The 23,172-nt window shown below is 32.5% G+C and overlaps 1 protein-coding gene across 1 annotated transcript in view; it reads left to right on the top strand.

The window, feature by feature from the left end:
* Positions 1–11,882: 11,882 nt before the first annotated feature.
* The window catches only part of Rims2 (regulating synaptic membrane exocytosis 2), a 281,763-nt gene continuing 270,473 nt past the window's right edge, over positions 11,883–23,172 (top strand). The window contains 1 exon segment of the mRNA XM_013012421.1: positions 11,883–12,004. Within this exon segment, the coding sequence (XP_012867875.1) occupies positions 11,883–12,004 (122 nt within the window).

The following is a 23,172-nucleotide window of genomic DNA, read 5'->3' as shown; positions in this document are numbered from 1 at the left end:
TCTTTGGCCCTGAAAACAATAGTATGGCCACAGCAGGTAAATAATAAATCATTCTTTTAAGGGAGGAGTTTGAACACAAGACATCATACATGCTAGACAAGCTCTCTATCACTGAGCTACATCTTCAACCTGATTTCTTTTAGAATTGCAAGTACTAATGTTATTCATCTTATTAAAATTCTGTTCTATAAATGTAGTTATTAAAATATTTATTGAGTATTTATTAGACATTTCTTGATGCTGAGGGTATCATGTTGAAAAATAAAAAATATTTCTTCACAGAGAATATCTTTTAGTTTGGGGAAAACAAGAATTATGTGCAGGCCTGTGCACATGATTGCACTGAACTCTAGGGAGCGCTATTGACTTAAATTAGAATGGTACAGCACGCAGGTTTCATACCTCTGATGTTCTAGTGACAACTGGTAAGAATGAATAGGATAGAGGAAGAGGAAAAGGGATTTTTTTTTGGGGGGGAATGGAGGTAAAGAACAGTTAATTTTAAATAGGCCTTCCTTAACATTAAAACTTGAAGGAGGTTAAGAAGTGTGCCATATAAATATCTGAAGGAGGGGCATTTCAGGTACAGACATGACAAGAGCAGAGATTCTTAAGCAAGAATGTGCCTTGCTTAGCTGCCTGTCTCAAATGTCCCTACTTGCAGGAACTCTTCCTGTATTTGACCAGGAAGCATTATTTATTTATTTTTGTTTAGGAGGAATACCTTTATCAAATTATGTATCACTATCTAACTTTCAGCACACATTCTCACCTACTAAAGGTTGAACAACTTGAGGGGCATGGTTTCTTTTACATCTTTACATATACACACATGTCCTTTTTTGAGACTATTTTTCGGTGTAGCCCTTTCTACCTCTGCTAAGTGCTGGGATTATAGATATTTGCCAGTGCCTTTTCCATTCCTGTTAAAAAACATTTTTTTAAATCTTGTCCTGCGGCTTGAACTCAGGGCCTGGGTACTATCCCTGAGCCTCTTTGTGCTCAAGACTAGAGCCTCTATCATTTGAGCCACAGCACCAATTCTGGTGTTTTCTGAGTAGTTAATTGGAGAATAAGATTCTCATGGACTTTTTTGCTTAGGGCTGCCTTCAAACTGTGATCCTCAGATCTCAGCCTCTTGAGCAGCTAGGATTACAGAGATGAGCCCACAGTGCCTGGGTCATCTTTTTTTTTTTTCCCAGTCTTGGGGCTTGAACTCAGATCTTGGGCTCTGTTCCTGCACCTCTTTATGCTCAAGGCTAGCACTCTATCACTTGAACCATAGTGCCACTTCTGGCTTTTTCTGTTTATATGGTACTGAGGAATTGAAACCAGGGCTTCATGCATGCTAGGCAAGCACTCTACCACTAAGACACATTCTCAGCCATTCAGCTCATACTTTTTATTTTTATTTTATGTTATTTTATTATTATTTTTTTGGGTCCGGTTGTGGGGCCTGAACTCTGGGCCTGGGCGCTGTCCCTCAGCTCTTCAGCTCAAGGCTAGTGCTCTACCACTTGAGCCATAGTGCCACTTCCGGTTTTTTTTTTTTTGCTTATGTGGTGCTGGGGAATCGAACCCAGGGCCTCAGGCATGCAAGGCAAGCGCTCTACCACTGAGCCACCTTCCCAGCCCAAGCTCATACTTTTTATATGTTACAAATATTTGAGGTTTTCAATTTATTTTAATTATTTAATTTTCCTTAAAAATGAGCTTATTTGAGGAATGTAGTAATTTTCTCTGCTTTTTGTGTAGCTTTGGCCTTTATAAAAACATAATATGCATCAAATAATTTTAACATGCCTTAAAACTGGTCACTACATATAAAATTGATCTCTAGTAACCTGTTGTTTCTTAGAAATTATAATGATGGAACATCTTTAGTGCCTTAGCATATTTTTATAGAAATTCTTATGCCTGTTAAGTTTGACTTGCCATATCCTCTGGCAAACTGCAGTGTGCATCCAAAAGAAAATGAGAATCAAAACAGCAAATACTAAAAAAAGCATTAGAAATACAGATTTGATTCTCCAGATCCTCTGAAAGGGAACGGAGAATCCTGCTGAGATCACTGGCTTTTACTTTGAGAACTGCTAGATTTGAGATTAGATTTTTTAAATTGTTTCCTCCTCTACTGAAAACAGGTCATTTTATTGAATATTGCCAGTATTACATAAAGTAATCTAAACTATATTGAATTCTTTGTGTCTTTATGCTTTTTTAGTTGATTTCAGCATATGTCCCTGTATGCATTTATTTTGTATTCTCTACTTTTCATAGTACACAAGAGATCCTCGTTGATTCTAGTTTCTAGGAGGAATTGGTAGCAATATATTTAATATGTAGTGGGTTGGAGCAGGGTTTTTCTTAAAATGATCCTGGCATGTTTTTACTGACGCTTATACCTGAAAGTTGCTATAGCAATAAAAGATTTGGACTCTGGCCCAGGTGATTTTAAACTATATTTTTCATTTTTAAAAGTTCATCAAAATCATCTCATTGTAAAATATATATTTATTTTATGTGTGTATTATGTATGTGCAATATTTAATACTTATAGAATTATTATTTCCCTGAAGTATTTTTGTTTTAATTTATTGTGGTCACTTTTAATCTTGAGGATCTTGGAGAATGAATTAGTCCTATCCATCTCAAGGTAGCTCAATACATGATAAATAGCTCTTAAGATTTAGGATGTTTTTTTTTGTTGTTAAAAACTTAGATAATATAGTTTTTTCAGATAAAATAGTTTTTTCAAATGAAAACAGCAAAAAATATAGAGAACTAATATTACTGTTATTGTAATTATTTTTTTCTGTGATATGTACCTGAAAGTTGTTTGTATATATTATTTTACCCAATTGGAAGTTTTGAGGTTTAGTTTGGAACTTAGTGCAGAAAGAAAGATTTTCAAGGTTGATTTGAATATTACTTGTAGAGTAGTTCTCACTGTGCTTACCTAATTACACAGTGCCTGAACTGGAAAATTGAACTCTAGAGCAATCACCCCCTCTGTACTGATGCAGTCCCTCTTCCATTTTTGTATGTTTCTTTTTTCAACCTAAGTATAGTTAAATGCTTATTTTTAAGATGTTAGTTTTCAACTGGTTTTTCTTCAATAATATTTGTCAAACTTGCATTTTTCCTATTTAGTCTTTTTAATAATATTCATCTTCCATTCTTATGTATAAGACTTAATTTGTGTTACTAGAGCATGATTAACAAATTTTAGTTACATCTTTCAGAAAAAAACATGGTCACATTTCTTGTATAACCAAAACTGTGATATAGGAAATAAAAATTGTGATGTAAAAACAACTGCTTTTTACACCTTACTTGCATTAGATATTTGACATAATTATAAATTTTCAAGCTATGATTGAAAATCCTTAGCAGTAAAGTAGGAAGAAAACTTTTTTTTTTTTTTTTGGTTGCCTTTACTAAGCGTTACGCATGAGAAAGCTGAAGACAATGAAGATTTGACTTTTGTGCTTGAAATATTTTGCCTTTCTACTAAAACATATTTTGATCTTGCTTTTCTCAGAAAATATGAGATTTATAATTGATCTTATGACCAAGACTTCTTTTTACTTATGTTGATATATTTTCTTTTATAAATTTTGTTGACAGGTACACATAGTACTTTTAATTTAAAATTATTTTGGTTGTTTGTGGGGCTTGAATTCAGGGCCTGGGAGCTGTCCCTGAGCCTATGTGTATTCAAGGCTAGCACTTGATCACTTGAGCCAGAGCTCCACTTCCAGTTTTTGAGGGGTTAATTGGGTTTAAGAGTCTCATGGGGAGTTTTCTGGGCTAACTTTGAAACTGATCCTCAGATCTCAGCCTCCTGAGTAACTAGGATTACAGATGTGACCTGCCAGTGCCCAGCTTAATTTAGATTTTTAAACAAGTGCAGTAATGTATCTTACCTCCTTTCTCTGACATAGGAGAGACTAGTCTATTAAATGTGATCCGATATTGTAGTGTTTAAGCCTGAGAGAAGCATGCTTATTGGTGTGTTTTTTTTTCTTCTTTTAAAATATGGCTATTCTGTTATGTAGAGCTAGGTGGTAGAGGCCAAGATTGATACAGAAAGAATTTAGGTCATATTTGAAGTAGTCTGTGTCCATGGCAGCTTGAGCTGGAATTGTAGTGAGATGGAAATATTGATGGCACTTGTTTGGTTTCAAAGGTAGAGTTAATAGAACCTATTGATACTTGGAATATGTATGGTAGAGTATGAAAGTAAAGGATATCATGGATACATTGTGATGTTTTTCTAAGACAGGGAAAATTGGGGATGAAGAAGTTTGGGTTAGAAAATTGAGAATTCTGTTTGCTATTTTATATTTGAGATGCACATTTGAGTTCCAATTGATGGTGTCAAATCAACAAATAGATAAATGAGTATGGAATTTTAGGGAAGATAAAGTAAAAACGTAAATATAGCCTGCTGCCAGTGACTCATATGTGTTATCCTAGCTATTCAGGAGGATGAGGTCTGAAGGATAGTGATTTAAAGCCAATCTGATCAGAAAAATTTGTGAAACCAGCTCCAGTTAAGCAGCAAAATGCTTGATTAGAATCATGGTTCAAGTAGTAGTTCACCAGAGAAGAGCAAAAATCCCCAATGTGAGTGTGAGGCTCTAAGTTAAAGAGTCCAAACCCTGGATCCAGCACATAATAAAAGACTATAAAATATTTAAGATATTCATAGTCATTGGACCTATGTTATAAATGGAGAGATTCAAGACTAAATCTCTGAAGGGCCATAATATAGACTTAACAGTATGTTCCTAATACTTGGAAAGGAGCTAGAGCCAGGTAAACATATAAGAAAAATTACAACTAAGTAAGAGGAAAATAGGAGAGTGTTTTCCAGGAATAAAAAATGAAAATGGTTTTAGGAGTGAAGAATAAAAATGGTTTTTAGACTCATGGAGAACCTAGCATTAGGGTCAACTGCTGAAGAGAAGTTATGATAAAAAAAAATGGAAATTGTCTGTTTAACTTGATACTGGTTGTTGAGAGTAATCTCAATAAAATATTAAAGATAGAATCCTGATTAGTTTAAATTGAGGAGGATTTGAAATTACGAAGGAAATACAGAAACTGTCTTCAAGACATTTTACTGTGAAGCAAAGAAAAATAGAGTAGTACCTGGATGGGGATATGTTCAAAGGCAGTTCTTTTAAGATAAGAACTAATGTAGTACTAAAATCAATGTTTCCTCACTTAATATAATGTTATTTATTTGTCATTAGAACTAAAGAACTGCTGTAATACTCAGTAATAAAATAAAAACCTAGGTACTTAGAAGGAGCTGGTCAGGAAGAGTAAGCTAGATTCAAAATTAATAGAATAGATATTTTATACATCATGCTTTATTTTCTTTTGTGTTTACAAATTGGGTCCTTAATCATCTTCACTCAATTAGCTGTGATCTCTGATTAATTTGGGTATTTGCTCTTTCATGAGGCCAGGCAAATTCTAGTTTTTAGTTGATAGAATTGGATTGAAATAATATGTGATTTCCCTGAGTTTATATGCATAAGGGCTCAGTTGAAGAAAGATTGAAATTTTGTTTGCTTACTTTTCACTAAGAGAATGAATCGAGTTAAGAAAAACTAAAAGAGATGTCTATTCTCAGATCATTTCAGAGGCTGAATATGGGTCCCATGGAGTGAGTGAATTCAGGCCAGCTGAGCTATTTTCAGGAGAATTGTGTTGAAGTAAAGCGCTACAAACTACAATTCTTTAAAATCAGGATGACAGAATATATAACATAGAGTTGATCATATTATTCTTTTATAATGCTATCTTTTATTAGTGTGTAGGTCACCACACTCCTGTTATTTTCCTCCTACTTTTTCTGGCTTCTGTTCAGTCTCTTTCACTGACTTCTTTACCTGCTGACTTAATGTAGAACTTACTCTTTTAGACCTCTTATTTTACTTTCATTTTGAATTTTGTCTCTAGGTTGATCTCTCATTTGTTTGACTAACTTGCTAATACTCTCTGAAGCTACATCTGAGAATTCTTTTTCTCTCTTTGGAACTCTAGAGTGATAAATCCAATTGCATACATGCACATGCATGCATGTACATGTGCACATACACACAAACTCACATTAAATTCAACCAGTGATCTTTCTCTACCTTCTCCCTCAACCTATTCTTACTTTACATTCTATCTCATCAGATTTCCAGACTATATGCTTGGTTTCTTAAGAGCATAGTCAGTTTTTTTTTGTGCAAATTTTTGGTCTTTTAAATTTTATTGTCAAGGTGATGTACAGAGGGTTATAGTTACATAAGTAAGGTAGTAAGTACATTTCTTGTTAAACTTGTAGGCCTCTCACTCATTTTTCTCCCACTTTCCCTTCCCCCACAGTCATTTTTGACTACTCTTAAACTTTGCACACTCCTGTGGCCATTCACTAAGTACTGTAGGTTCAATATGTATCTTCTTAGATCCTTTTCCCCCATTATACTATGATCACTTTACTCTAAGACAAGTGGCCTTTTATGTGGACTGTTCAGTTTTTCTAGGTGATATACCTGCACCCACATATAATGTGGTAACTTTTTATATTTATAGTTCTATTTCTTCATTTATGTTTCCTTTTAAGTCCTAAGTCTTTTCTGTTCTGTCCATTTTGACGTACTGTATCTTTTGATGCAAAAGAGGGTTGTTTTAAGAAAACAGGACAATTCATGAACTTTATTTACAAAAAATGAAGACTCTCAACAATTTTCACCCTATATGATATGGCTCTTGTTTCTTTTCTAGCTATTTGTTTTTTCTCTGTATTGACATTGCCATAATTGTTGTTACCACTTGACCTTCATACATTCAGTATCTAGTATGTAATACTCTTTTGTTCTACTTTTGACTAGGCTAATATTTATTATTCATGATTCTCATCTTTACCCAGGAAGACTTTCTCTAAACTATTTTGGGGCTACATATTTCAAATTCTTTTCAGTAACACATACAATCACTTATTTAGTATCTGCCCTGCCCACTAGTCGCTACAGATTAAAACTCCAAGGAAAGCTGGGATGATATTCTTCTTTTCTTTTTCTCTCATCCTGACTGTTTTTCTTCATGTTTTCCTATGGACTCTCTATAAATTACAAAAGTGCCTGTGAAACTAAATTTAGTATTTAATAAATGCTTGTTGAATGAATGAATGAAGTTTGAACAAAGATTTTTTTTTTTAGTGCATGCATATCACAGTACCTTGGTTGTTGTAGCCTTATGAATCACCTACCACCTTTGGTTGGGAAGTGGAATTCAGTCTAAGGACTCCAAGAAAGGAAATGGCTTTATTCTGAGTACAGACCACTTTAGAGGATGCCACGAATAGAGAGTTCGAGGACTGTGAAGGTATTTATGCGATGCCTAGATATTTCCATCTGTCAAGGAGGTCATTTTGCAGGAAGATAGAATCTTACTAAAGATAGGTGGGGACCAACATCCTGGGAAATCTGAGATATGAATCTGATATAATCCTTTTTGTAATTTTAGCATGATGGAGTGGAAGGTATTTGGGTTCAGCACAAAATTTGGTAGAACTTTTTAAATCCACTAATCTTATCTTTTGTGTGGTTCAGTCTTTTGTTGTCTGTATAGCTAATGTGCTCTGTTTGAGGACTTTTAAGAACATCATGATAGTTTATTACACTTGCTTGAACCTTTTCCATAAGACTAAGTCTAACAAGTCTACTCTTCAATACTCTCGAAAGACCTCAGCCTATATTGCAATAGAAAGCCCATTGGAATTACCTTAATATTGCTTTTAAGCTGAGCGTCCTGAGAGGAAGTTATAATAGTTCTATAATGGCCTTTGGAGCCATCTTGATGGACCAAGAATGTGGACAGGGAGAGATAAAAAGAAAGAAGGTAGGCAATGTAAAACAGCCAAACTCAGTTCTAACACACTATTTCCCATTTATACTCAGTAGCAAAGCAGCTGGTTTAATAGTTGCTGCACATTTAATTGAAGTACAATATAGTTGGTAAGGAATATTTTCTAATGTATGAGAAATTTATGTAATACATGAATTAATATAAATAATTGTGTGTGTGTGCGTGTGTGTCCATATGCACATGCACCAGTACTGGGGCTTGAACTCAGGATCCCACACTCTCCTTTGGCTCTTTGGCCAATAGCTAAGCCATGCCTCCATGTTCTAACTGGGCAGCTTCCTAACTAACCACCCTGGAGTCCTTCCGAAGCCTTAAACCAAATGAAATAAAGCTTTTTTTGCAGCCAAAAACAAACAAAAAAACAAAAAACAAAAAAATTCCCCCCAAACCAACATAAACCCCAAGCAAAGAAATGTACTTCAGTGTTGAACTTTACAGTTATGCTTTGATGTAGATAACTTTCTCTTTAGCACAGAAGATAATTGATCTTAAAAACATTAGGAGCTAGGGGCTGGGAAGTTGGCTCAGTGGTAGAACGCTTGCCTTGCATGCCTGAGGCCCTGAGTTCGATTCCTCAGCACCACATAAGCAAAAAGAAAAAAGCTGGAAGTGGCGCTGTGGCTCAAGTGGTAGAGTGCTAGCCTTGAGCTGAAGAGCTCAGGGACAGTGCCCAGGCCCAGAGTTCCGGCCCCACGACTGGACCCAAACAACAACAACAACAACAACAACAACAAACATTAGGAGCTAATAATGGGTGTGTGGTTATTGTCAGAGTATGGTATGAATGTCATAATTAAACTCATTGCTTGGTACAATTAATATATGTGTACTGAAAAGAAAAATAGTTACTAGATTTTAGGTCTACCACATATTCTGAGAATTTACTAGAGTGAAGGAAAATAACACATCCTGATATTCTTAAAGTTTCTAAGACTGTTTTTCTGATGCCTGAAATAAATTCCTATCTGTGGAATAAGGTTGTCTTTGGGTGATAATACCTTTCTTTTTCATAATGTAATGAATAGAGAATGATTGCATGCAAGCAAGAATTGTACATAAAAACTCTTAGAGGCCAGTATTACTAGAAACTTCATTTATTCCTGTATTTTACTGACACATGTAATTGTGTCAATGATTATTATTCATAATTAAAAATAATTTTGAGTAGTTATACAAAAGGTTTAATGTATATATATATTAATAATAGCACTTTGAAAGCTTAGATGTGAATCCCAAGGCAATAAACATTTTTTCATTCTGAATATATCTATAATGATAAGTTTTATACATATTCATACATATTCCTGAGATTGTGGTTCTTTTGGTAGTTGTTAGGAGAATATGTACTTGGAGCTAGCAGTCCCAAAACTAAGGGATTTACAAAACTGGATTCTCACATACTTTGGTTCTCTACTCTCTAAATGAAGAATCTGGTCATGCTCATTCTAGAGTTTAAAATCTAGGATGGTCCTTTATAACTGGACTCTTAGTTAACTAAGATTGGAGAAACTAAGAGAAACTTAAGAGGCCAGTAGTAAGAGCACTGTGTAGGAATTGATAGAAAACTAATTCTTGAAAGAAGGCAGTTGGTATATTGTCAATTCTTTTTTTTTTAATTGTGAAAATACTGTACAGAGGGGTTACAATTACATAAGTTGAAAGACTTATTTTTAAGACTCATTTTAGTGAAACATCCAGTGCTAACACTATTTTTGAGACTCTATGACCTCTCCTTCATATCTAGTTTTGAAACCTAAAAGAAACATTATTTAAACACCGAAGAGTGTTTGGTAGCACTCTAATTAGTAGACTTGGTTCAGAAAGGCTTTTGATTATTTATAAAAATTAAATTTATCTGCAAAGAACAAACATTTTCATCATAGTGTGAGCTATGCAATTAACTTGAAAATAAGAATTTTAAAGATGTATTTTCATTTATATAAATTGACCTGCTTTAGATACTAATTGTCAGCTTCTAATCAGAGCTTAAAAATGTAAAGCATATAGAGTTGCTTTTGTTTGAGGTAAATGGAAAAAAACCCACTTAAAGGTCCTGTCAATTAAGAAATTAATATGTTTGACCTAATGGAAATATCTTTGATTAGGCCACTGGCAGATAATTTTCTTATAGTGTATAGAGACTGGCCTGTTGATATTAGTTATGCATTTATGTGTGTGAGGGTCCTTATCAAATTGTGTACCTACAGGTAGAAGTTAGATGTCAGGGGAGGACCATAGGTAATGAAGTCTAAAGACTCAAATTCTATTTTTATATACTGTTCAATCTTTAATCCATTAAAGTCCTATTTTAAAGTTTAAGTATTTAAAGTAATAGTAGCATTAACACATATAATATTACCTGAATATTAAAAACAAATTTAGAAGTGTTTTATGAACCAAAAATATTTCTTGATTTATATGTACATGCATGTATGTGTATGTTTTTGACAAATAGGTTTATGCACACCTATAAAATCAGAAATAATAAATAAAAGTCAAAATAGGGACAGTAGTTGTTGAGGTCAAACCCATAATTGAATATCTTAGTTTAAAAAGATATTAGGAAGTTGCTTAAAATCGCAATGTGGCTTATCTTTTTTTGTGACCATGTTTATTCATGTTAAAAAAGAATCTACAAGATTTTATAAACTGTATCTAAGTTCTTATGTATTTACAGTGATTGTGTGTGTGTGTGTGTGTGTGTGTGTGTGTGTGTGTGAAAATAGAGAGGATGAGGGCAAAGAGTTGAAGGACCAATGAGGTCGAAGGTGTTAAACATCAAGGATTAAATTAAAGATCACTGAAAACATTAAGCATTACCGCATTTAAAATATTTTTTCACAAAATACATCAAGATGAATGTATGCCACTGAATATAGAATGACACAATATTTTTTTCTGAAACAGAACTACTCACTGGAAATTATGATGGTGTAGGGGTATTCTGAGGCTATTGGAGCAAACAAGAAATAGTCTGTTAAGGCACCATGACTGATACTATTTTTTTTAAACAAACTTCATAGTAGTTGATAAAAGTATCTGTAGTGATGGTCTCTTTTTTTTTGCTTTGTCAGAAGCTTTTAAAATGTACTATTTAGATGAAATTTTAACTGACATATTATACTTTTTTCTACAATTACATGACCAGTTATGTTGTCACTATATATGATGTTTATAAAAGAACTTGGGTGAATATTTTTTGCTTTTCTTTAAAAGTACATAAAGACATTTATAAAATTAAATTAGAAATAAAATGACCAAATACATATTTTCTAAATGTACCCCATTCTAGAAGTATGACATAATAAACATAGATGATAAAAGCCTTATTGTTATCATATTTTTTATTGCTTCATGATATCAAAAGGAGAATATACCACTGTGTTCTGGTCCTATGCTGTAGCTTGCACATTGAAGAGATAGACCGTGTTGCTGGAGTCACTCATTTTTCAGAAAAGAAAAAGGGATTGGAGAAATGCACAATTTCTCTTCCTTTTTCCATAGCGACATTGAAAAGATACCTTGCCCCCATTTTTATTACTTCTGAGATTTTATTGCTGGTAGCCAGATGTGCTGAAACTCCTGACGACAGCATCTATTCATTGCGTGTTTTTAATAGGCTTAGAGAAATATGAGTAGAGTACATGAAAGCAGCTCAGCTTCACACTTCAGCTGGGGATGCCCAAAAAGCTTACTGCTGTTTAGAATTCTTGCTACAGTCAGGAGAAAGCCGAAAGCTGCACGAGTACTGAATCTTTTACGACTGAATTAGAAGAATAATGACTGTACAATTAACTATCAACCTCTGCTCATTTAAGCACAGTTTTTACAGAGCTCAGGAGAAATATGGAACTTGATTGACATGTTTTTATTTGATGGTGTCTGCAAATAGCTGACTTTAAAGACAGGTGGTAAGGAAAAATAAGAGAAGGGGGAAAAGAAAGAAAATGCAATTTGAGACATTGCGCCAAGTCTGCAATTCTGTTTTATCTCATTTTCATGGGGTTTTTTCATCCCCACCAAATATTTTACAAAATGAGCTTTTTGGACAAACACTGAACAATGCAAGGTGAGTAGAACCAACTGTATTTTCTTTTAATATTATTCTTTTCAGAACAGTAATCTTATATGTGTATAAACTGCTTTTTATTAAAATATTAGTATTATAAGGGTGCTGTCTTTTTACTAAAAATACAAATTTTATTTACTGCTCTTGATCTGATTTTAAGAAAGAAAATAATCTTTCCTTCTTCAAGGTGCAAGAAATATTTTAAATTTAAGTAGATTGACCTCTGAAATACAATACAGATATCAAACTGTATTTTTTATTCCTTTTCTAATAAATAAAATGATTAACTTAAATGCTTGATAGATTTTTTTTTATAATTATGGCACTGATTACATTGCACATCTAAGGATGTGGCTATATAATCGTATGTGATTTGTTGAAAAATGTGAATTAGCAATCATGCATGCTCTTGTAAAACAGGCAGAAGATGATTTCTAGGTCTAAGACATTTCTCTCTGCAGGGTAGATCAACAATCACTTTTAAACTAGCTATATGGCAGAACTGCTAGTGCTTTGTATTAGGTTGGCTAGTTTGGAAGGACTCATTGTTATACATTTCCATTGCTTTTCCAACTGGTCATTTTTTTGTGATGTGGGTTGTTAAATTATGAACATATGTTTTAGGTGGTTTTCTCTGGCTTTCACTAATAGAGATATTCTAATGAAGAAAGCTTTTAAAATGTAGTTTTATTACCCTGTTCTTTCCTTATGTAAATTGTTTGAAAGATTTTCTCCTGTTATATATTAAGTATAAAAAGACAATTTTAAGTAAATACATGTGGAAGTAGACAGGAAAGAAATTCTGTGAACATGAATGCACTGAAATCTTCTGGAAATCAATGGTAACTATGAGTGCATAGAATACTGAGTGATTTTGTTGATCTTTTCTTTTAGAATCTCTGAACACTATGGGGCAGTCTCTTCCAGAGATTAAAAAAAAAAACTGTTATACAATATGTCTCTTAATTCAGCAAATGAAGAGAGGCTTTAAAATTATTGGCAATTAAATGCTTACTGATGCTGAATATATTTATGCCTTTTCTTAAATATGAAATAGTGTATCTTTTTAAAATAAGTTTTCCTTTTCATCAGTGTAGGTTTGCCTAATGAACTGAATTGTTTTTTTTTCATTTTTATTTTCAGACTAATTTAAATACAGCATACAAAATGGTAGCATAATTTATAATAGGCTGTCTGTATTTTCAGGTATTATTTTCTTTTTTAGTAATATATTACTTTACTGTCTGCAATTTATGATGAAAAATATTATTGCATGCATTCCATGTTATTTTTTTAATAAAGAAAGTAGCTTTATAAAATTTTCCATGACTTTAAGCTACCAGAGTTTTCTAATCTGTACTTCTCCATTATAATTCTTTAAAATTTTACTTATTTTTATGCCAACAATTTATTCACATTAGGACTAGGTTCATATTCACAGTAGATAGCAATGAAAGGAATTTGTTTTAAAAATGAGTGTATATAGGTTTAAATATTTTTTAGAATGTTTATTTTTTGGGAAAATTGCATACATCTTTATAAACTATGCCTTTGCCTTGGTTTCGAATTTATTTTATTGTTGACATGTTCATAACTTTAATGCTTTAATTAAAATCTGAGTTCCCACTACTGTGATTAAACCTTAAATTGAAAAGTGCTTAGGGCTTCAACAAGACCAATCTTCTTTAACTTACTTTCAGTGATCAACTATTCAATATGAATTTATTATTTTTTCAATTATCAAATCATTCTATAATGAATTTATCCTGCTTTAGAAAAATATATCCTGACTGTGTCTAACTGTTGGCTGTCATTTTACAAATTGGGACTGGGGACTTCATGAACAGTCAAGTATTTGATTTACTTTCAAGAGCAAGTTCAAATAAGTTGTACAAATAATAACTCTGTAACTATGGAGAATGAAAAATTAATGCTACTAGTTTACTTTTGGTTATTTTTAGTGTTCAGATTGGATAAAAATGTCTTTTAAACTTTTTATTCTGCTTTATTTTATAGAAGGTTTGAATTCCTAGATATTAACACTGACACAAAAATAAAAAAAACTAAAATCTCACTTTTGAAAAAAAATTATGGAAGAATGACCTGTGTATGTCATTGGAAACTGCAGTCATACAATTAAGATTTTTAAAAAAATAATGAGGCTTATAAATTCATGGACTTCTTCATATTAAAGGTTTTGAGTTTTTAAAGCATCAGTTATGTAACTATGACATATGAAAATCAGTTTTGATTATTACTATATGGATAGTAATCTCTTAATTGTTAGGGATCATTGACATGTAATATTCAATACTTGTTTTAGGATGTAGTTTTGGAAACAAAAACTTGTCTTTGGGAACCAATCATATCCTTAAATCTGCAACTCAACTTACATTAAGTTTTAGATGATAGGACAGTTGACTGCCATGATATGTAGGAATCAAAGGTTAAAGAATGAAAATCTCCTGTGGTAGGTACCAATGCATTTTCAAGTTCAACTTTTCAAAAGCGAAAGATTTCCTGTATACAAAGAACATTTTAAGTGTGACATCACTCAATTAGTGATTAATATAGTTTAACCATTTTATTTTCTAGTAAATAATGGAAATTTTATTCACTGGAATACTTTAAACTTTTTGTTGGAAGCAATGTAGCATGACCTTTGTGTTTGAGACGGAAAATTCTTAGCTTTATTCTCTTGTCTTTGTGGTCCTTAAGTACCTTTTTAGTGCATAAAGGAGGTGATAGTATGTCCTCTGCTCCATAGCTAAAATGCAACATCCAAAAATCCAGCATTAATTGAAAAAATTATGTGTATCCTACATAAATCCACTTGAGAGGTTTTAATGAGATGCCACTTTAACTTCTTTTTATCAAGTCTTCACATTGTAAACTTGTTTTTGTTTCCCCAAATTAAATGATTTAACCAAGGCAATAAATAACTAAAATGTTGAATTCATTATGAAATGTAATTTTTGTGATCTTGTCTTTAGAAGCAAACATAAGTATATTCAAATACTAGAAGAATGTGATTTTTGAATCAGAGATTCCTACATTATCAGTTGGTTTGAACAGCATTGAAATGAATACAATGATGATGATTTTTGTAAAAAATATTGGAAAAATGTACTTAATATTCTCAGCAAATTTTTTCATTGTTGGTTTTGAGCAATTCTTCTTGTACAGTGAATAAATTTGCATTTTATTTTAGATATAATTATTTCCCTGTCACTAAATGTGTAACAGTGAATTTGTTCTGGCCAGAGAGGGCATATTAGAACTGGAATTTATTCAGAATAGATAGTAAATGCAGTGTTTAATCTCTTTTGCATATATATATGATGAGATATGATAACTTTAATACTTAAAAATAAAATTAAAAGTTAGTAGACCAAGGAATATTTGTATTTGTTGGTATCTTTAATTGCAAGTAAGGAAACTGTATAATCTAGTTTTCATGGAGTCCCACATTATGTCTTCCATCCTCTAGTGATCATTATTAGGGCCACATCTTTTCTCCAAAGTGTTATGATTTGACAGTAAATTGCAGGACTGTCATTATGTATAATTATAATATATGTAATATAATAAATTATAAAACTTAAACTCACTAACTGTATATAGATTCCAGTGAACATTGCCATTGTTCTAAAACATTAATATTATTTGAAATAAAACTCAATTTTACAGAATAATCTTTATTTAGTCTGGTAGTGTTTTTGGTTAGAGTACTTAGTTCTTTTCATAGAATTTTCTATTGCTTTGGCTAATGTTGAAATCATTAATTTGTGCTCCAAAGTTTTGGAATACACTCTTATTAATCACAATAGTGCATTAATGACTACTTTGACATTGAAATAATAGCATGCTTTCTTATCATAGCCTTGAGGATGTAATCTATACATTGTGCAGTATTTGGACTTGGTATGATTATACTATAACCCACATTTCATTTTGGGAACATATTTTATGAAAAATCTATTCTGAGTTGTAAAGCATGCATACTCTGATACACAATATGTACATAGAAAATTAGGTGTATATAGTAATTATTATAGGCATAAAAGCTTAACTTAGTACCACTGCTTGTTTGGATACCAGAGTATAATGACTTTTGATCGAAATATGCAAACCACTTTACTAGCATGTTTACTATAGACCTTAGTTTTATACCTCAGTTTTTAATGTAAATACTAAATATGATACTGATTGTTGGTCTTAAGTTATTTTTAGTGAAGTAACTTTATTAAGAGATTGCTTTAGATTATGAATTACAGGTAAATATTGACTAATTTTTAGTTTCAACTTCTGGAAAAATTAAAGAAGATAATTACTACCAAACTTTAAAAATTCTGGTGTTATTTATTGAATATTAAATGAACTGATTTCATTTGTGTTATGGTGCTACAGCCTAGCCATATATCCAATTGTGGATTATAAAAATAAGTTGTTCTAGAAATAATTTCTAGGATTGATGTACAATTAGGGATAGCTTCTGGACTTGAAAATTTTCAAGTGCGTCAGGAATATGGATGAACATTTCTTACAGAGTATAATATGGAAAAAGCCACTGAATATCAAATTTGTAGTATCTTAAAATATGAGTGTCCTTTATTTTGTCTAGTTTCTTCCAAACCATCCCCTTTAAAGCAGAGGACATTCCATAAAGTCTTAATCTGTGAAATAGCATTGGTTTAGAAAGTGAAATGAGTCTTGCCTTGATTTCTATGAAACACAGTATGACAACTTTTCTGTTTCACTACTGTCATTTTACTTATGACTAAACTTAAGATCAGTGGCTTACTGAAATTATATTTAGGATGTATATTTGCTTATACTCCTAGAAACTCTCATCTCATTACTTTTCTATGAAATATGAGCAATACAGCTAATGGAAAATGGTCAGGAGATCTTTCATGTTTAAGTAATGATTGCCTCGCTTTTATTATTGTATATTATAGTTTTACATTTGGAATTTTTAATACAAGAGCTGTGCTCTTATTTATAATCTGCTACTTATTTGGTATTCACTATACAGTGAACTCCTTGAGTTAGTTTATATTTATTAACTTCTGAATTCCCGCACATATCTCTCATGTTACTTCCTAGTCAATACCCACTTATGTCAGAACCAAATATTGCAACGTCCTTTTTCCATTAACAACAGTTAGCTTTGTATGTTCTGGAACTTCGTATAATTGGTATCCTATAGAATGCACTTTGTAAGACTTTTTCCTCAACATAAATTAAAAAAAATCATGCATACTATGCCATACATAAATAGCTTTTGTTGCCAAATAGTATTCCAATCATAAATATTCTGTATTGTATAAATCTTTTCTGTAGGCATAAGTTTTTATTTCTTTTGAGAGAATTCCTATAGTAGGAATTTGTAGTGTTAATTTAAAACATCATTAAAATGGTGACACGTTTTCCTTCATTTTTATTAATTTATTTTGCTTGTTTAAAAGAGTTTCATTATGATGCTTCCATATATGCATGCAATGTATCTCCATCAAAGTCATCTCTTCTATCATACTGCTCCTTCTCTTCCTCACTTCTTGAAACAATTTTAACAAGTTTATGTTTTTGTTCTATTTTTCTACATGTGTAAGAGTGCTTTGACAATTTTTATCTACCGATTTCCTTTCCTTCAAAATCCTCCTTTCTGCTGGTACTGACTTCTAAACAGAAACTATGGTATACTTTTATCTTTCATTTTTAAGAATTAGATATGAAAAAACATGAAATATTTTTCTCAGTCTAGTTTATTTTGCTTAACATGATAATCTCTATTTTCATTCGTTTTCCTTGCAAATGATATAATTCCATTCTTCTTTACTGCTGAATAAGATTTCAGCCCCCATCCCCATTTTCTCTATCTAGTCATCAGTTGATGGACACTTAAGTTGATTTTATATTTGGGTATTATGAATGGAGCTGCTATAAAAATGGTTGTGTAGGTTCATTTGTATGTTGAGTTACGTTTCTTCAGATATATGCCTCGTATAATAGGATTGTATAGTAATTCTATCTTTAGTTTTTTAAAAACCTCCATACTGATTTCCATAGTGACTGCATTGATTTGCATTCTTAGCAGTGTGTAAGTCTATTTTTCTCTGCATCCTTGCCAGTATTTGTTGCTGTTGTTTCCTTGTTCATAGCCATTTTGATTGGGGTTTGATGGCATAATACTGATGTTTTATTTGCATTTCTGTAAGACTTAGTATATCCTACATTTCTTCATGTATTCTTATTCCTTTGAACTTCTTTTGAAGTTCAATTCATTTAGATAGTCATTAATCAAATCATTTATTTTACTGGTGTTTAAATTTTTGAGGTCTTCACATATTCTGTATTTTAATCCTTTATCTAGTAAATAAATTGCAAGGATTTTCCTCACATTCTGTTGATTTTCTTTTTATTCTAGTCATTGTTTTCTTTGTTACTATAGATACTTTTTAACTTGATGCGACCCTCACCTTTTAGTTCTTGCTTTTATTTTCTAAGTAATTGGTATTCTATTCAAGAAAAAAAGAAAAAAATTATCAATGACATATATTCAAGGCTTTTTCTATTTCTTCCTTTAGCAGTTTCAAAATTTCTGGTCTTACATTAAGAATTTGACCATTTGTAACTGATTTTTTTGGTACATGAATCTAGAACCAGTCTTAAACATGGATATCCAGTTTTTCTAATATCATTTGTTGAGGAGATTTTTTTGTTCAACAGATTTTTTTTGGCACTTTCAAAAATCAGATAGTTGTTGATGTGAGAGCTTATTTCTGGATTTTTCTGTCCCATTCCGCTAATCTATGTGCCTATTTTGGGAAGCTCCATGCTGGTTTTGTTACTGTGGTTCTTCATTATGTCTGTAGGCTGGTTTGGTAGTATTTTTGGTAGCCATTTCACAATATTTATTTTTACCAATCCATGAACAATGGAGATCTTTAGTGTCTTCTTTAATGTATTTCTTCATTATTTTATAATTTTTCCTACTAAGGTCTTTTACCTCCTTCATATTGTTTGTTTCTAGATATTTTTTGAGGCTATTGTAAATGGGATTATTTTTCTGAGTTCTTTCTCAGTCTTTTCATTATTGGTCTATAGAAGATAACTGACTTTTTAAAATATTATTTTTGTATCTTGCTGGAATACAAATTTAAGGGCCATAGAGTAAGTATATGGCTAGTTTTAAAATCTTATCATTAAAAATATGATTGTACATTTTAAACATTGTCAATTAACAATGTGTGAATTTTAGTGGTTTCACATACTTTTCAACATTTTGTCATTCTGTTTATTTTGTAATAGCATTTCTTTATGATGTGACTTTGTATTTTCCTGATGACTAATGATTTCAAGGACTTTTTCTTGTTCTTAGTGGTTCATGTTTCTTTGTGATATACTACTCAGTGTTATTTTTCTCTTTGTTTTCTATTTCCTGTGTTATTGAAAAACATTGTTAAATGTAAGTCAAAACATATATTTTATATGCTTTCCATTAGCTGAGTTTATTTTAAGTGTTTGACCCATTACAAACTACTGTTTTATATAATATGTGGGAAGGATTAAGGTTCTTATTGGTAGATGAACATCCTGTTGTTGCCTTGCTGTTTGCTAAAAAGACTTCTATTCCCTACTGGACTTGTCACCTTTGTAGAAAATTGAATTAATGCAGTTCTATTTCTGGGCTACCTATTGCATGCCATTGCCTATTTATACATTCTATTCAGTACTATGATCAACTTTGATAAGTTGAGAATTCTTAGTCCTTTGCATCTTCAAATATATACATATATATTTATATGATATATTATGTTCACTTTGTTAATTTTGATTTGAAAAGTTTTCTGGGATTTCTTTGATTAATTTGGGGAGAATTTTCATCTTAACACTGAGTCTTCTAATGACATATCTTTTTTTTTTTTTTGCACTGGTTATTTTGAGATAGGGTTTTGCACCATCCATCCATTTTATGCCTCCTGTTATAACTAGAAAGAAAGCATGTTGTCACCACACCCAGTTACTGGTTGCACAGGAATCTTGGGAACTATTTGTGTAGGCTACCAAGATCCTCCAGATCTCAGCCTTCTAAGTAGCTAGGATTTTAGGTGTGAATCATTACCATTTGAAGTTTTTGTTAAGTTTGATAGGGAGTCAAACTTCAGATGGTTAAGAGTATAATCTTGAAAATGTGAGTTCTAGTAAATAGCAGTGTCTTCCTTTACTTAAGAAGATCAAAGTTTGCAATGTCACTTTTTGTTGGTGGTGGTGGTGGTGGGGCTTGAACTCTGGGCCTGGGCACTGTCCCTGAGGTCTTCAGCTCAAGCAGAGTGCTCTACCACTTGAGCCATAGTGCCACTTCTGGTTTTATGATGGCTAATTGGACATAAGAGTCTCATGGACTTAACTGCCTGGGCTGGCTTTGAACCATAATCCTCAGATCTCAACCTCCTGAGTAGTTAGGATTACAGGTGTGAGCCACCAGCGCCTGGCTTGACATATCTTTTTATGTATTTAGATGTTTTACTTATCTAAGCAATGCTCTATAGTTTTTAATGTTGAGGTCATACATACATTTTTAAATTCATAAACAATATAGTTTCCATTTAAGACTAGTTGAACAAGTTTTATCAAACAAATTCATCTGAAAAATCATGGGTTGATAAAATACAGTAATGTGCACTACATTATACATTCAAATTCCTTAGTAGAACTGGAATATTCTACTGTGGGATTGAGTATACATGCTGTTGAGTATTAATGTTCATATTTATCTTATTTTTTGTTTTTTGTCATTTATGTTATCATATGTTATGATAAAATTTAGGAGGTTTCATTGTGGTATTTCCATACATAAATATATATTTGCTCCTATTCACTTCCTATATTATCTTTCCTGAAATAAAAAATAGGTTTAATTATAACCTTTACGTACGTACTTTCGATGTACTTCAACTATATTTTCCCCAACTTTCACCATTTGTTGATTTTTATCCCTCCTCAAGTAGTTCTCTATTAGTATCTATTTATGTAGGTCTTTATTTATATCTGTTTTTTTCTTTAGATCTAGTTCACACATACGAGAAAATGTGATATTTGTCTTTCTAGTCTCACTCATTTTGTTTAACATAATGATATCCAGTTCCACCTATTTTCCTTAAAAATTATATAATTTCATGCTTCATGTCTGAATAATGCTACCTAGTATTTATATAACACAATAATATGCCAGAGGGCTATTTATACCACATGGTTTTTTAAATTTTGGATTAGTCAATAGGTATTTGAAGTCTTTTGTGCTTCCATATGAATTTTTTTATTTTTCTATTTCTACAGAGAATGATACTGGGATTCAGATGTGGGTACTGCATTGAATGTGTAGGTTGTATTTGATAGTAGAGCCACTTACAGTGTTAATTTTGTTGCTTCATACACATGAGAGGTCTTTTCATCTTTTTTAGAGTTTTCATACTTTTTTTGTAGCTGTCGTTCAGCTTAGTTATGTTTGCTTCTAATTTTTTAAAAAATGTTTAAGACTATTGTAAATGGGCTGTTGGGATTACCTTTGTTTTCATCTTGCTCATTATGGGTATGTAAAAAGTCTACTGACTTTTACATGTTAACATAGGAATAATTTAGCTTTAAAAATTTGTCTATCTTTTATTTATATTGTATCATTGTTCTGGTTTTTTAGACTTCAAACATTAGAACTGGAGCTGTGGCTCAAGTGGTAGTGTTCCCATTGAAACCAAAAAGCCAAGGGGTACTGAAGAAGGTCCTGAGTTTGAAGCCCTTCACACACAAAAAAATTCAAACAGTATAGTGAATAAAAGTGTGCATCCTTGCCTTCTTTCTGAATGCAATGGAAATGTTTTCTGTTTTCCCTTACATAGAGTAATGTTGACATTTGTCATATGTCACCTTTGTATTTCAAGGTACTTTACCTTCTCTTCCTCATTTCTTGAGAGCTTGTTTGGAGGTTTCTAGCAGGGGAGTGCAGCTACTCCTATACCCTTGACCGAAGACTGGTCCTTCTTTATCAGGGATGGTTGTCCTCTTCGACCAAGCGCACAGCTTCGGGAGGGAAGCACATAGAGCGGTGAGGGAGGAAGGGACACCCGCCTAGCCAGCCAGATCAGCCCAATCAACCCTGGCAATCAATGGGGTGACAGATGTTGCAGCCAGATCACCCTCACATCCTCTCTTCCTCATTTCTATAGGGCATTTTATCATGTTGAATTTCATGAGAGGCTTTACTACATCTTGAAATATTTGTATGATTTTTTTTAATGTGAAAATACCGTACAGAGGGGTTACAATTACATGGGCAAGATAATGAGTACATTTCTTATCAAGCATTGTTGCCTCCTCCTTTGTTTCCCCTTCGCATCCTTTCCATTACCCCCCTCCCCCACCTGATCCTACCCCCCACAGTTGTAATCTTCCTTTTTCGACATAACGACTTGTACATCTCATTGTTGCAATGGGTCCACCTGTATCCCTATTTAAATGATTTTTTTTCCCTTCCCCTCCACAAATTATACCTACATCAAATACAGTGAAAGCAGGGGTTATACTGTGGGGGAGGGACATACAAAGCAACAAACAAATCATCTTATAAATATGTTAGAAACAATCACATGAAAGAAAACATTTGAATACTTACCTTGGGGTTCATTTCCTGACATCAACTTATCTGACCTTTTCTGCTTGACTCAGATATATACTAGTTATTGCAAATAAGGGAACCCATGGACCTATGTGTCTTTGCACCTGGATTACTCACTTAATATAATTTTTTCCAAGTCTTTCCATTTCCTAACAAATGGGGCAATGTCATTCTTTCTGATGGAGGCATAGAATTCTATTGTGTATATATACCACATTTTCTTGATCCATTCATCTACTGAGGGGCATCTGGGTTGATTCCATATCTTACTTATGGTAAATAATGCTGCAATAAATATAGTTGTGCTGGTAGCTTTAGTGTGGTCTTGTTTGTGATCATTTGGGTAAATGCAAAAAAGTGGGATTGCTGGGTCATAGGGGAGCTCTATGTGGAGTCTTTTGAGAAACCTCCATACTGCTTTCCAAAGTGGTTGAACAAGTTTACACTCCCACCAACAATGCAGTAAGGTTCCCTTCTGTCCACATCCCCTCCA

The sequence above is a fragment of the Dipodomys ordii genome, unplaced genomic scaffold (genome assembly GCF_000151885.1).
Source record: "Dipodomys ordii isolate 6190 unplaced genomic scaffold, Dord_2.0 Scaffold17, whole genome shotgun sequence".
Taxonomy (NCBI): Eukaryota; Metazoa; Chordata; class Mammalia; order Rodentia; family Heteromyidae; genus Dipodomys; species Dipodomys ordii.
The sequence above is the reverse complement of the archived record's forward strand: the minus strand, read 5'-3'. Positions and strand labels throughout refer to the sequence as shown.